This window comes from Gambusia affinis, linkage group LG01 (assembly GCF_019740435.1).
Source record: "Gambusia affinis linkage group LG01, SWU_Gaff_1.0, whole genome shotgun sequence".
Classification (NCBI taxonomy): domain Eukaryota; kingdom Metazoa; phylum Chordata; class Actinopteri; order Cyprinodontiformes; family Poeciliidae; genus Gambusia; species Gambusia affinis.
The window spans coordinates 8,491,772-8,504,980 of NC_057868.1; the positions used below are offsets into that span (position 1 = coordinate 8,491,772).

The window sequence follows — 13,209 nt, forward strand, 5'->3', positions numbered from 1 at the left end:
TAACACTTATAGTAGCCTAACTTAATTGTTCAAGCACATACTCTACATTAATATGCATTAATAAGCATGGTGCAGTAGTGCGGCCTTAGCTTTACTACAGTTATATTCTTCCTTTTTCCGTTTTTGGGGTCCAACCAATCACTTCCAAGGAGAATGAATGGCACTCCTGGATTGGCTGCTTTGCAAATGTCAGCCATTAGCATGTCAAGTAGCATTGCAGCGAAGCATTTCAGCTTCCCAAGCCTTTTTAATATTTTAGATATACCTACTGAAAATAATCTGTGAATAATTTGGAGTCACGTTCCACAAAATAATCTGCAAATTGGTGAATCTGTGAATAGGCGGCGGTTCACTGTAATGGTGTAATTATTTCTTTGTTTTACTTTGTACACATTTTCCAGCTCTTGAACCTGAACAAGTCAGCATATTGTACTGGCTGTGCATAAAGCGAGAGAAGTGGATGAGCAGAAAAACTAAATAACTTTCACTTCTTAGAAGACCATTTACAGCAATAGAAAGCAAGTCTGATTTGCAGCATCAGAGTTGATGCATCATCCTGATTAGCTGCTGTAAAAAAAAAAAGCACAGTTCTCAGCAGATGGCTCCATTTTGCTGCTAAAATACCAATTAGGTCTGGCAAACTGCTAGGCTTGGTATTTTACATAGCGTATGAAAGGAGTCTAAAGATCCAAACCAAATTAAAATGAGTTCAGGGTTGTTGTTGTTTTTTTACATAGAGAAACAATGTATAGCACACGACCATATAAAAGTGGGGTTATCAAATCCAGGCCTCGAGGGCCGGCGTACTGCAACTTTTAGAGGAGGCAATTCATTTGACTCACTCAGGTGTCTTGAATCACAGATAAAACTTGGCCAACACTGACTGGATTTGAGGACTCCTTGGACTCTATTTCATCAAAACGTACATTAATAGCACGTTACCAATTCACACGTAAATCTTGGACGCTTCAGTTATTTTTATATACTACTGAATTTAAAAGAAAATAACACAGAAATCTGTTTTTGCTAAATACTGCATTTGCTAAAAGGCATATTTTCAGTTTTACTCTTATTTCCCTGTCAGCCGTGAGTTTGGGGTTTCGAGCAGCAGCATCCAACGCCTAGAGTTAGGTGACGTGATGTGGTCGGGATGCCTTGGGGTCTGCAGCATTGATTCCTTTTAAAATCAGTTGCTTGGGAGGATGTTGTAAAGGTCCCATAATAAAAAATTGCTAAAGCATCTCTTGAACAGAGCCAGCCATGCAAAGTAATTGGTGAGACGGGATTGTGACCACAGAGAACTCAGAGGTCACCTGTTCCTCTCTGTCACAAGCGCACAAACAGCTCGACTGTGTGTTTTTGTGTGTGCGCTCTGGGGCTTCACTTTCCTCTCATCCTTCTCTTATCTTTCTCAACCCACCTCTACCCCACCACTTCCCCACAGACACACACGCGCACACGCACACACACACACGCACACACACACACACCCACACACTCTTGTCTGCCGCCAGCCGAGTCCCCTGTGGCCCGGCGCAGCAAACAGATCGATACACCGGAGCTAGGCCGCATTAATATCTGTCGCTTCACCCCCCTCCCACCACCGCCCCGGCGCCCACTCAGCTGCTTCAGTACACACACAAAACACACAGTCAGGCACGCACTAGCAGGCACCTAAATCACGCAGACACACAAAAACACACATCACACCCGTACCGGCGGCGGAAATGGCCCCTAGCTCCCGAGGGATCCGTCTAATTAAAAAAAGGGTGGTGGAGGGTCGGAGGGGTGTGCGTGCGTGTGTGTGTGTGTTGTGGGGGTGGCGGGGGGGGGGGGGGGGGTAGATTGAGGCAGGGAGTGAGAGGGAGGAGAGAAAGAGCCGGATGGATTTTTCTCTCATTAGAAGCCATGTCTCCTGGTGTGGCCTGGCCTGGCTGATAATGATGAGTCCTCTTCTCCTGCGAGGGAGAGAGGGAGAGAGCGAGGCGGAGGGAGCGAAGAGGTGGAATGAGGCGAGCGTTTGAGGGCAGGAGGTGGAGGTGGAGGGACGGAGGAAGGGGGGCATGATGATGGCGGCGGCGCCGGCAGGGGTGGGGAGGAATAAAAACATTGTGTGCTTTTTTTTTTTTGGGTTATTTGTTCAAAACAGAATCCGGTTTTCATAGTGTTGATCTGCTGATGCCAATTTTTAACATATTCTGATTTCACTTTAAGGACTATAATATGAGAAGGTATAAAGCAGCATGTTAAATATTTTTACAATCTTACTGTTTTGAGGTTCCTCAGTTATTTACCATAGGATCAGAAGCGAAGTCACACTGTGTGTGTTTGTAGGAGAGCAGTGGCTGTTAAATACCATTTAGATCCATGTTTTGCTATTTTTTAAAACAGAGACGAAATGATTAGCTTCTTTTATTAGCGCCTAGCAGGGTTACTGCCGTTAGCATTACTAAAACAGTCATTTCTGTGTGTTACCTGCTAGCGTCTCCACCATGTTTCATCGCTAATACTGATGACTCAAAAGCATGAAACAGAGAAACTTTGCTGAACTCTATTTAGCCTTCCTGTTGCCTGATGAAAGTCTTGCTTTCTCTCAATCTCTTGTAATGAATCCAAGACATGTCTTAGCATGTTGTAGAAACCTTTAGTTTAATGTAACACACTAATAGTTTTAAAAAAAGAACATTACTTATGGTTTAATTTGCAAGCTTTGAGTTGTCTTTACTCAGTAAGAACTTTCACACCAAAAGCTGTTGTATGGTGTGTTTACTGACTGGAAAAAAATACGGTATTTTTGAGCTTTGGACTTCCTTGTCTCCAGTAAAGGATAATCAATTCAGTCACCAGATGATTTTCTTTTTTTCTCACCTTTTCTTAGTATCATTAAAAATATTTATGTTGAATTAGTAGTTTTTACAGTTATAAAAGCTTTCATTCATTGCCCTTTAGTCTCCCAGTAAACCAATATTCAGGCACAGCCAGTTAGTAGATGAGGAATTGGTCAGGTTTAAGTAGCCTAAAGCTATAAATCCATCCCGATTGTTATCATGTCGACTCACTGATTTCTGTGCTTCTCCTGTTTCTGCAGACATACTGCGGGCTCGTCAGGAGGCGCTGGCTGCGGCAGTCAGGAATCCTGCAGCCTTAGAGGCCCACCTGCCCTCAGCGGGCAGCTCTTCATCATCCAGCCAGAGACGTAAGCAGGGCCTGCCGCAGCACCGTGACGCGCATTACACTGACAGGTAAAAAACCCGCTATGTCACAAACAGCTGCAGCCCTTCCCTGCTTATAATACAAGAAATTATAAAAAATTAAACAAATAAATAAATAAATAAGCACTGCCTCATCCTCAGGTGGACAGTGAGGAAGAGCTGAAAGGGTTAAACACTTGTCAGTTTTCATCAACGCACTATTTGCAGTTTTTTCTTTTAATTCTTGCTTTTCGAGAAAGATTTAATCTCATGTTGGGCTTTTTCGTTAAACACACCCATATATATATATATATATATATATATATATATATATATATATATATATATATATATATATATATATATATATATATATATATATATTCAGTAGCATCTCAGCTATACCGCTGTGAAGTTGCACGCCTGCTCTTCCTCCCTCTTCCTCTCCCTCCCCCCCAGCGTTGGCCCCTACGCCTCCCAAACAAAGCCAGGGGCAGCGGGAGTGGGCGGGTAATTGCTTGTCGATTATTTATGTGGCGCGGGAGAGGCGGGGGATCGATAATGGGCCGGCGGTGCGGCAGCAGGGGGTGTGTGTATCTTCGTGTGTGCTTGTGTGTGTGTGTGAGAGCGAGGCAGAGAGAAAGATTGGTGAGGGGTAGGAGGGGGAAATGAGCAGGAAGCAGATCGGCCAGGCGCTGTGTGGTGCAGCTCTGGGAGACGGTGGGGGTGTATATATTTTTGTGTGCTAGAGTGAGGAGGGGGTAGGCTTAGTGCTAGCGCATGTTTGTTTGTTCCATTTTTTGAGCCGGCGGTCTGATGCGCGCTCATCTACGCGTACTAAATCTGGGTTTGTTTGTGTGAATATGTCTACTAATTTTTGTGCGTGTGGGTTTTGGGGTGTGCGTGGGTGAGAGGCCAGTGGTGCAGTGTGAACGTAGTCGGTGAGCCGCGCCTGTTCTCTGACGGAACACTGAGTAATTAGCCACACAGGACTGAGGAGAGTTACCCAGGCCTCACCGTCCATCCATTACTGTCCAAACCCATCCTCACATCTCGCTGTGAGCTCTCTTTAACCACATCCCTCTTAATGCATGCTTTGCAGTAAATTAAAAAAGGATTTATGAATGAGGAACATGCTGATGATCACTTCAGCTGGGTGTTTGGCATGTATGTAATCATCTGCTTACCGGCCGTGTGATTTCAGGACAAGACGAGGCTAAACTGTCTCGACTCTTGACATTAGTTAGCCTCCTGGTTTATGCTTCAGGTTCTATTTGCTTGGGCTGGTATAGAAGTTATTCTTATAAAATCAACCTCTAGGTGTTGTGAAAACCTTTTAAATGAAGAAAAAAACAAGCTTCCACACAGACATACCCCTGATAACGTCACAAACGGCAATTGAATATTTGAATTTTTGGGGGCGTTTTTCCATTTTATTTGCACTTTTTAAATCAAATTTGTCCTTCAAACGTGTTCTTTTTTATACAACCACAACAAATATTTGCGCCGTGCTGGTGCTCGATTGTTGTGCCTTTTGTGATGTCATCGGCTTAATCGCACAAAAACCAAATTAGCAGTTGTTGTTTTTTGAGGATTTTGTAAAATCCCACTGTAGGAATCCAAGTTGTACTTTTATTGTAAGTTTGCATGTATAACTGAAAAAAAAATAAAATCACCGCAGGTTAGTTTCTTTACAGAAAGTAACTAACCTGATGGGAAATCTCAGATCTACTCTTCTTTGTTTTCTTATGTGCAGAAAACCTTTAGCTGCTAAACTTTCCTTTTCAACTCTTACTAAAGGAAAGTGGCTTCAGCAGATCATTTTGTGCCAAGTATGTGTCAATTCATTCGCATCCCATTTTGACAACCCAAGGGGTTAAAAGTAATTTTCTCTAATCAGTTCATAGTCTGTTGTAATATGACTCCACTAAAATTATTTAAGAGAAGAAGGTTACTCATTGGTCTTTTGTTGTGTTCCAAATGGGGGACGGAATCAACAGAGAGAGAAACATTACAAAGTCTTCAAAAAATATATATGTAACGGAATTATATGTGAGATTAAGTGTTTGTGTTTACCCCTATAATAAACTGTCTTTTATTATAAAGTACAGTATTATGCTTTGCTTTATAAAGTAAAGAACAATAAACTACTAATAAACAGTAGTACAGTTTATTATAGTGTTTAATTCCTGAAAATACTGTTCAGAATACAACCGATACAAATGGTTTTAGCGGATCCTTCATTGAGCATCACTTTTTTTCTGCTGCAACAAGCCACCAGTTGATGTTTGCATTGGACAAGTCAAGTTGAAGTAACAACCAAATGACTGAATTGGATCAATGCATTCCCATTGGGCCTGTTTTAGATTTGTTACGGAGAATATATTCCTTCGTTTTGCGAACGTTTAGAGATTAGCATTGAAAATCACTTACTACAGGTGCATATAGTAATGGCATGCATAATGCACGGCCAAAAGGAAGTTCTCTATTATGCCGTTTTATTCTGGTGCTTGGAGGTGCTGCTTTTGAAAAATGTAAAGATTTTTTTTCTCCTATAGAAGAGTATTGAAATTCAGCAACAATGTGTGAGGATATTTTAATCTCTATTAAACAAGGAATAAATCTCCCTGAATTCCTCTAAGCAGGCTCCTCCGGTGGGTAAATACTCCAAAACACTTTGAGTCGGTGAAAAGTTTTGGACCGTGGCTTTTTCATGCCCTTGAAGAGAATCCAAGCGACACAGCATAACATTTTCTCTGAGCTGTAGTGCGCATTCACTGTTGCCATTGTAATGATAGTTTAGGGGAGCCCTTTCATATTTTTACATGACAATGCCCCTCTGTGGGGTCTATAAAGAAATGTTCTGAAGACCAGTTCCAAAATGTGGAGAAAAGCGTCTTCAGCCTGATAAATATTAGTGCCGGTATATTGGACGCATTAGGCAGCAGAACACTGGTGTAAAATCTGCACCAGTCATCCTTAAGAACCGGTGGAAAAACGTGAGGGTTGCACGAGTTAAACGTGAACAGAAACTTGTGAATGAATCTAATTGCTCAGTTAAAGTAAAACAAAAACGGCAGCAAAATGAAAGCGAGGGAGCGAGAGATGGAAGCTTCCTCCTTTCTAACTCTCTCCGCAGCTCACCTTTCCATCGACCCCTCATCATTGATTATCTGGGGCCCATTAGGGCCCATTGTTAAAAACAAATCATTAGGGCTGCTCGATAGGCTTAGAGCCTGGCGCTCCATTTGTCTGGCCTTAAATGGCACTAGGCTCACCAAACATGTGCAAAGCAAACAGGGGAGCGATGGAGGGAAGCAAAAAGAGTAGAAAACACAGCAGCTAAGAACGGAGGTGAAGCAAAAGGAGACCGCGAGGTGACGGAGAGAGATGAACTAAAATAGAGAGTAAGGAAATCGAGAGAGTGCGAGATAAGGGGAGGAAGAGGGGCGGAGGGAGGGTGTAGGGAGAGACGGAGATAGAGGGAGGGAGAGAGAGCAAGCGTGGAGGGAGCCTCATCCATTTTAATGAGCTTCCTGTGTAAATGTGTTCCTGCGGAGAGGGAGCCGAAGGCGGCCGCGCGGCGCTCCTAATCCCCCCACGCTTCAGTCATTAAGGGCAGCCCTTCACACACACACACACACACACGCATACACACACACAGGGCCTGCGCTGTTGCAGGACGGGACCGCTGTCGCCGTTCTGACAGGTCGCCACACACCAGTGAATTCCCCATGAGCCTGCGGCCCCTCTGCAGGGAGAGGTCCCGCGCGATGATGAGTCCACCTTCCAGTTTGCATCTGTGCTTCTTTTTAGCCTTTTTGCAAAGAGTGGGGGATGGAGGGGGAGAGAAAAAAAAAGGTGAATGTTTTTTCTTCATCTTTTTATAGCATGTCAGTGGTTTGCCAACAAAATGCACAGAGAGTGCTAAAAGAAAACCACAGACTCAGAGAAATAAGTGCACACAAACATGTGTGCATCATGCATCCAATACACACACATTCGCCTAATGTCTGCCACTCCTTCCTCAAAATTGCCTCCTATAAAAGGAGGAAGAGAGGGAGAGACGGAGGAGAGGAGGGGAGTGTCAGACGCACTCGTTCTCTCTGCTCCCTCTTTTTCCTCCCCGTGATTAGGCCTAATTATGGTGGCGCAGACGCCTGGCAGCCCCAGTCATGCAGCTTTAATTGACCGTTATTCATCTGCGGGCTAACGCTAGGCAAGGCGGCGCAAGGAGAGGAAAGAGAGAGGGAATATCAGAAAGAAAAGGAAGGAGGGAGCAATGAGGTGGAGGGGGGGTTGTGATGAGAGTCTGGCATGCGGGAGCCACGTTGGGGGTGGATGAGAGTTTTGCGGACGCCGTGGCGTAGTCTGGTGGAAGTGCGCGTCGCGGGGCTAATTGCTGGCCCTGAGGGATTAGGCCAGGTGATTACACACTGGGCGGTGTAATTACATAAGCGGCGGCTAACGGGGTCCTGGCTAGCAGCTCTGGGGTCACGCGCCACAGCCCTCACCCAAGATTAATTGGAGCTGCCACTGGAGTGCGAGGCACCGCCGGAGAGAACGGTTATACGATTAGTATTAACATTTCGGCGGCAATCGATGAATACACACACACACACACGGCTAACCTTCTCCCCCCTCAATCTCATCTACCGTCTCCTGTTCAGCATGTGTCCTTGCCATTTAGAGCGGAGGGAGACTGGCGGGCGCTGGCTAATTTGAACACGGTCCCAAAACAATATCTGCGGTTTCATGCGTCCCAGCGTTTGGCTTCGACTTTGTGGTTCGGCTCAGCTCGTTTCCCGTGTATGCTTTTGTCGAACCGGCATTCACACACAGCCGAGCGTTGATTGTTGAGGTGGTGGCGGAAAGAGATTATACCGAGCTAGAAACTGAGCCCCAAGGAAGGTCGCGGAGACGGCTTCGCTATTCACCCTAAGGTCAAAGCTTCATCCACTTGACATCTGCCTTGTGTGATGCGGTTAACTCCTGTCACAGCTTCCTGTGGTAGCTTGAATAAAAAGTCATGCTTCTTAACATAACACCAAACTTAAATGTGTATATTGTTTGGATTGTATGTAATGGACAAAAAGTGGTGTTTAATTGCAAAATTAAAGGTAAATGCTGTTTCTTTTTAGGGTATTTGCACACCCACTACCCAATTCCGGCCCATTCTTTTTTGCAAAGTAACCTCAAGCTCAGTCAGATGCAGTTGAGTTTATTTTTGATGAATTAAGGTAGAGAAGGCTAGATGTGAAGTCACACACCTTTGAGATTTTGTATTGTAAAAGAGTGTTAAAGGACTGGTACTATGCATGTTCTAGGCACTTAGTGCTATTTTGTAGTGCAATCAAGAAACTGTTACTTTTAATTGTTTTAAAAATGTTGTATATATCAAACATGACATAAAACAAATTTGACTTTTCAATTTAACATCTTGAAATTGGCCCCTGTCTCTTTAAGAAGCTTGACATCACAACAGTGTTCGCTCTGTTTACAACCTTTCTTAGGAGCTTTGGATTGAGAAATAGTTTCTATAACAAGCTCAGCAGATGCGAAGTTCCACCAGGTGCTTGTTAATTGCTGCTACCGCTAGTCTGGAGGAGCTGAGTGAGGAAGCTCAGCTGGAGATTGCAGCTCTGAGGAGGAGCTTTGTGGAAATAGGAGGTACTTTGTGATTAGCAAGTGTTTATGCACTTCTAATGGTTGCTACGAGAGATTAAAGGATTTCTCAAACATGCAGGAAATAATCAAAGCAACACTCCAGTTATGTTTTTTAATGAGGAAACAAAATGATGACATGATGTAAAGCTAAAAAAGTCGATTTTACATAATACTTTACGATGCCACTCTGCTCTGTGAAGGTCTTTCACGTAAAATGCTAATTAAAATATATTAAGGTTTCTGGTTGTAACGAGGCAAAATGTGCAAAAGTTCAAGGGGTGTGGTTACATTGACAAACATTGTCTGTGCTTCTTTGGCTGAGACGAATGACGTGAAAAAGGAAGGAAGAAAAAGTGAAACAAGCAGAACAAACAGACAGAATGAAGGGCTCGAGCAGGAAGACACTTAAAGGTGAAAGAATGGGGGATGGAAAAAAAAAATCTGTGAACAAGACTACACAGAAGTGTAGAGATGGGAGTAAAGACCAGAAAAAAAAGATGGTTAAGACAGAAAGAGAGGGAGAAAGGTGAGAGGCACCTTTCCCCCTCGAGGAGAACAAAAGACGACCGCAATAATGGAGAGGCCTTTTCAGAACGAGAGGTTGCAGGATGCTCCATCTTTTCAATGCAGTGGAGAGAGAGCGGCGGGGAGGGAGGCTGAGCGAGGGCTGTTTAAAAAAAGGGAAGAGGAGGGATGAGTGTTAATTAGAAGGTCCTTCAGCCCCATGGCCCTGGTCAAGACGCAGGGGCCGTCCCAGCTGTTGGAGCATGACACACTGGCATTGTGCATTCAGCCCTCATTATGTGTGTGTGTATGTGTGTGCATGGAGAGGCTGCAGGGGGAAGGAAAGAGTTGCCGTCCAGGGCAGAGCAATGACCAACGGCGAATGCTGCGGCGTGACAAGACTGATGAGGCACCGGGGGCCACACTGGGGCCTCTGGAGCGCCTCTGATAAAAAATACTCTGCATACAACGCTTTGGAGGCGAACGCACAGTTTTACCTTCTCTGAAGCTCAGAGCAGGGAGAACCATTTTCTGTTTGTGAAGGTGTGCTTCGGCTAAACCCGCATAGCAAAATCTATGTGTGAACTAATATCTTGGCTTTCGTTTGTGTCCACAGAGAGCTGTCCCATCCTCCGCCCCTCCTGTCCCCTCCAACTGCTCCTCACGTCACCTTAGGGCCTCACCTGCGGCCCCCCTTCCTGGGCATGCCCTCCGCCCTCTGCCAGACTCCTGGTGAGTGATGAACAACATACTCTATCTATATGACTCCAGCTGATTTAAATCAAATGGGTTTTTTTTTTTCTTTTTACAATTTCCAAAATCACTTAAAACAGGCGTCCAAACTGTGGTTTGTGGGTTTGCAGTCCCTTGATGCTTTTGTGTGGTTGAGATTTTCTCTAGCAGGTGAAAATTTACCTAAAATGCTAAATATTGGGTCTGCGTTTTTTTAATTAACAAAGCATTTTTTGTTTTAATTTCCTAGTAAATGGTGAAAATCGAAAGCAACTTGTGCAATTTGGTAAAATCCGGTGCTTTTGAAGAAAGAGTGACCCACGTACTGTTTTTGTTTTGCAGATAGACCAAAACAAATTTCTAGAAAGCAAATCGAAAACAATCAAACTTCAAGAGGTTGCTTGCCTTTTGTTTAAGGAGGATGTTTTATATAAAATTCGCTTTTTGCACTTTATTCTTCCATTTCTGCTTCTGAAAACAGTCCATGTACTTATACAACACCCGTTTGTTTTCTGGCAATAAGTTAATGTTTTTAACTTAACGCACCGTTTCTTAAAGCTCACAATCATTAAGTCACCACTGGCGGGCAATGCACAGTTACTTAGCAAAGCCAACTAATCCCAGCCCGTCACCCAGCAACCCGAGCAAAACCTGAGCAAGACGAGTATTTTGTTGCTGATTTATCATTCACGAAGTGTGAGTGTAAACATTGAGTTGGGGGGGGCGTGGCCAGCTGCAGCTTTTGAGGATTTAAAGCAACAAGCTCTTGTTTTTGTACAAAATATATAGCGGACATGTTTTGTGTCTGCCCTCATAGATCTATCATAACATGTTCAAGGAAGCATAATGTGTCCCCTTCAATGAGGGAAGGCAAATTTGAGGTTTCAGATCTACAATGATGTACAACACACTTTTTTAACAACAACAAAAAACTAAATCAATAAGTTAAAATATTTAATGATGAGAATATCGATGTTTTTCATTTCGCCTATTAGTGGTCATAATGTTATGCCTGATCTGTGTAAAAATAAGTGCAGATAATCCCATGCCCTTTGAGCACAGAGCTGTGAAATGATGTAAATTTGTGTCTCTGCCGTTGTGTGGTCCTTCCAGGTTATGGGTTCCTGCAGCCGGCCCAAGCTGAGATTCTGGCTCGACAACAGGAGCTTTTGAGGAAGCAGAATCTGGCCAGGTCTGTTGCATTTTGTAAAATATATGTCGAATGTTTAACAGCACCTGGATTTATTGCATAAAAACAAGAAGTGTGTGAGGAAAAAAAAAAACAGTTCTGTTTGTTAAAGTCTCTGTGTGTTTTTCTTGTCAGACTTGAGATGTCGGCAGAGCTGCTGAGACAGAAGGAGTTGGAGAACCTCCACCAGCAGCAGCAGCAGCAGCAGCGACTGCTCGGGTCAGACCCTCTGGGAGCCCTTCCTCCCGGCCTGCCCCCCGACCACCCGGCCCTGCGCAGTCTCCACGACATCCCTGAGGGACACCCCCTGCGCGAGGAACTGCTCCGCCGTTCCAATGCGATGCTGGTGCTTCGCCACGGGGCCGCCACACCCCTCCTCACCCTCAACCAGCAGCAGCAGCAGCAGCAACCAGGAGCGTCGTCCACGCCCAAGGACACGCAGGCGCAGAGCTCCGTTGTCGGGCCGGGTGCCGAGTCTAGAAAGGTCAATCGCAGGGAAGCTCAGAAGGAACTCCGCGCCGGGGATCACAGAGGAGGAAGAGACGACGGGGGAAGGGAAGGAGACATGGAAGTGAACGACGAGGAGATGAAAGACTCAGACAGCGAGACGGAGATGAGTGAAGAGAGGCAAGAGGGGCTGGTTTCCAAGCCCACCAGTAAACCAAGGGACAGAGAGAGGAGCAGGGGCAAGGAGGCTGGCAGCAAGGCAGGGTGTGAGAGCGCCAAGGAGACCGGAGGGCGCTCAGGGAGGCTGAGCGCCTCCAGCTCAGCAGATACAGAGTCACCTAGTCGCAACCTTTTCACCCCTGGACTTGGCAAGGCCGATCTCAAATATCACCTGCCACCGGGTTTCATACCGCCATTGCCTGCTCTTCACGCCCAGTCGCTGCCCTTTGGATTTCCCTACGCCAGCCCTTACTTTCCTGCGGGTGAGAGTCTCCAACACGCACACACACACGCATGCACACGCCCACACACACACACACACACACTCGGCGCTTAGAGGTGACATGTGAAACCCATTAGCATCGCTCTATGTGTGGATGTCTCCAATGTGGTGACCTCTACTTGTTAGGGGCCCTGCCTTTGACCCCAGAGTGACCCATGCACCCACCCCCAGCAGCACAGCCACGAGAGCAAAGCAGGGGGAGGAGGAGCAGTTTGTTGTCCGTACACACACACGGGCCGGCCCGCTTCTGGACCAACAGCAGCCATTACACCATTTATTAGACCGTTCCCTGAGAAAGAGAAATTCAAGATGAGCAGCTGAAGTAAGGCCTAGACTGATGTGAGACTCACTGTATTTCAGCATTTTGTTAAAATATACCATACCCAGAATATTTTACAAATGTATAAAAAAAAATAAAAAAAGTTCAACATGATCTCATTGCTTTCATTTAAAACAAAAAATGAAAGTCATAGTGCTGCAAAAACTATTTTGTTTCACATTTAATCACCACAGCTGGGAAGGTGATAAAATCTCCTGCTTTTAAACAATCCTGGAAATCCACATGTCCAGGTTCTTTAGCACTGCAGTTCATAACTTTTGTAAGATGCATATATATATTTTTTTCTTTTCACATATTTGTTAAAACTGGCACTATGTTGTGATAGCACCGTGCGAGAAAGATGATCTTAAAAAAAAATTTGCTCCTCTGCCTCTTCCTTGTGGTCCAATCAGAGCCAGGAGGAAGGGCTTTGCCCTGTCAATCATGTCCATGTATGCAGTGCTCACACCCTCCATCTTGCTCCTTGCTAGGCTACAGTAAGTTCCCCACAGAGGAGCCAAATGGCCAAAGATGATGGCAGATGAACAGTTTTCCTGTAGCAATAGGTTGCTCCTTTTTCTGCACGGCAAACCAGCAGTCTTGTGCAGCACGTACACAAACATGATTGACAGGCGTAAGACCTTCCTCCTGGCTTTGA

At 44.9% G+C, this 13,209-nt stretch overlaps 1 protein-coding gene across 8 annotated transcripts in view; it reads left to right on the forward strand.

Annotated features, from left to right (window-relative positions):
- samd11 (sterile alpha motif domain containing 11) overlaps positions 1-13,209 on the forward strand; it is a 105,919-nt gene that overhangs the window by 87,082 nt on the left and 5,628 nt on the right. For all 8 annotated transcript variants that reach the window (XM_044122517.1, XM_044122508.1, XM_044122527.1 and 5 more), the window contains 4 exons: positions 3,089-3,242; positions 9,979-10,094; positions 11,208-11,286; positions 11,419-12,212. In XM_044122517.1, the coding sequence (XP_043978452.1) occupies positions 3,089-3,242; positions 9,979-10,094; positions 11,208-11,286; positions 11,419-12,212 (1,143 nt within the window). The remainder of the gene's footprint in view (positions 1-3,088; positions 3,243-9,978; positions 10,095-11,207; positions 11,287-11,418; positions 12,213-13,209) is intronic.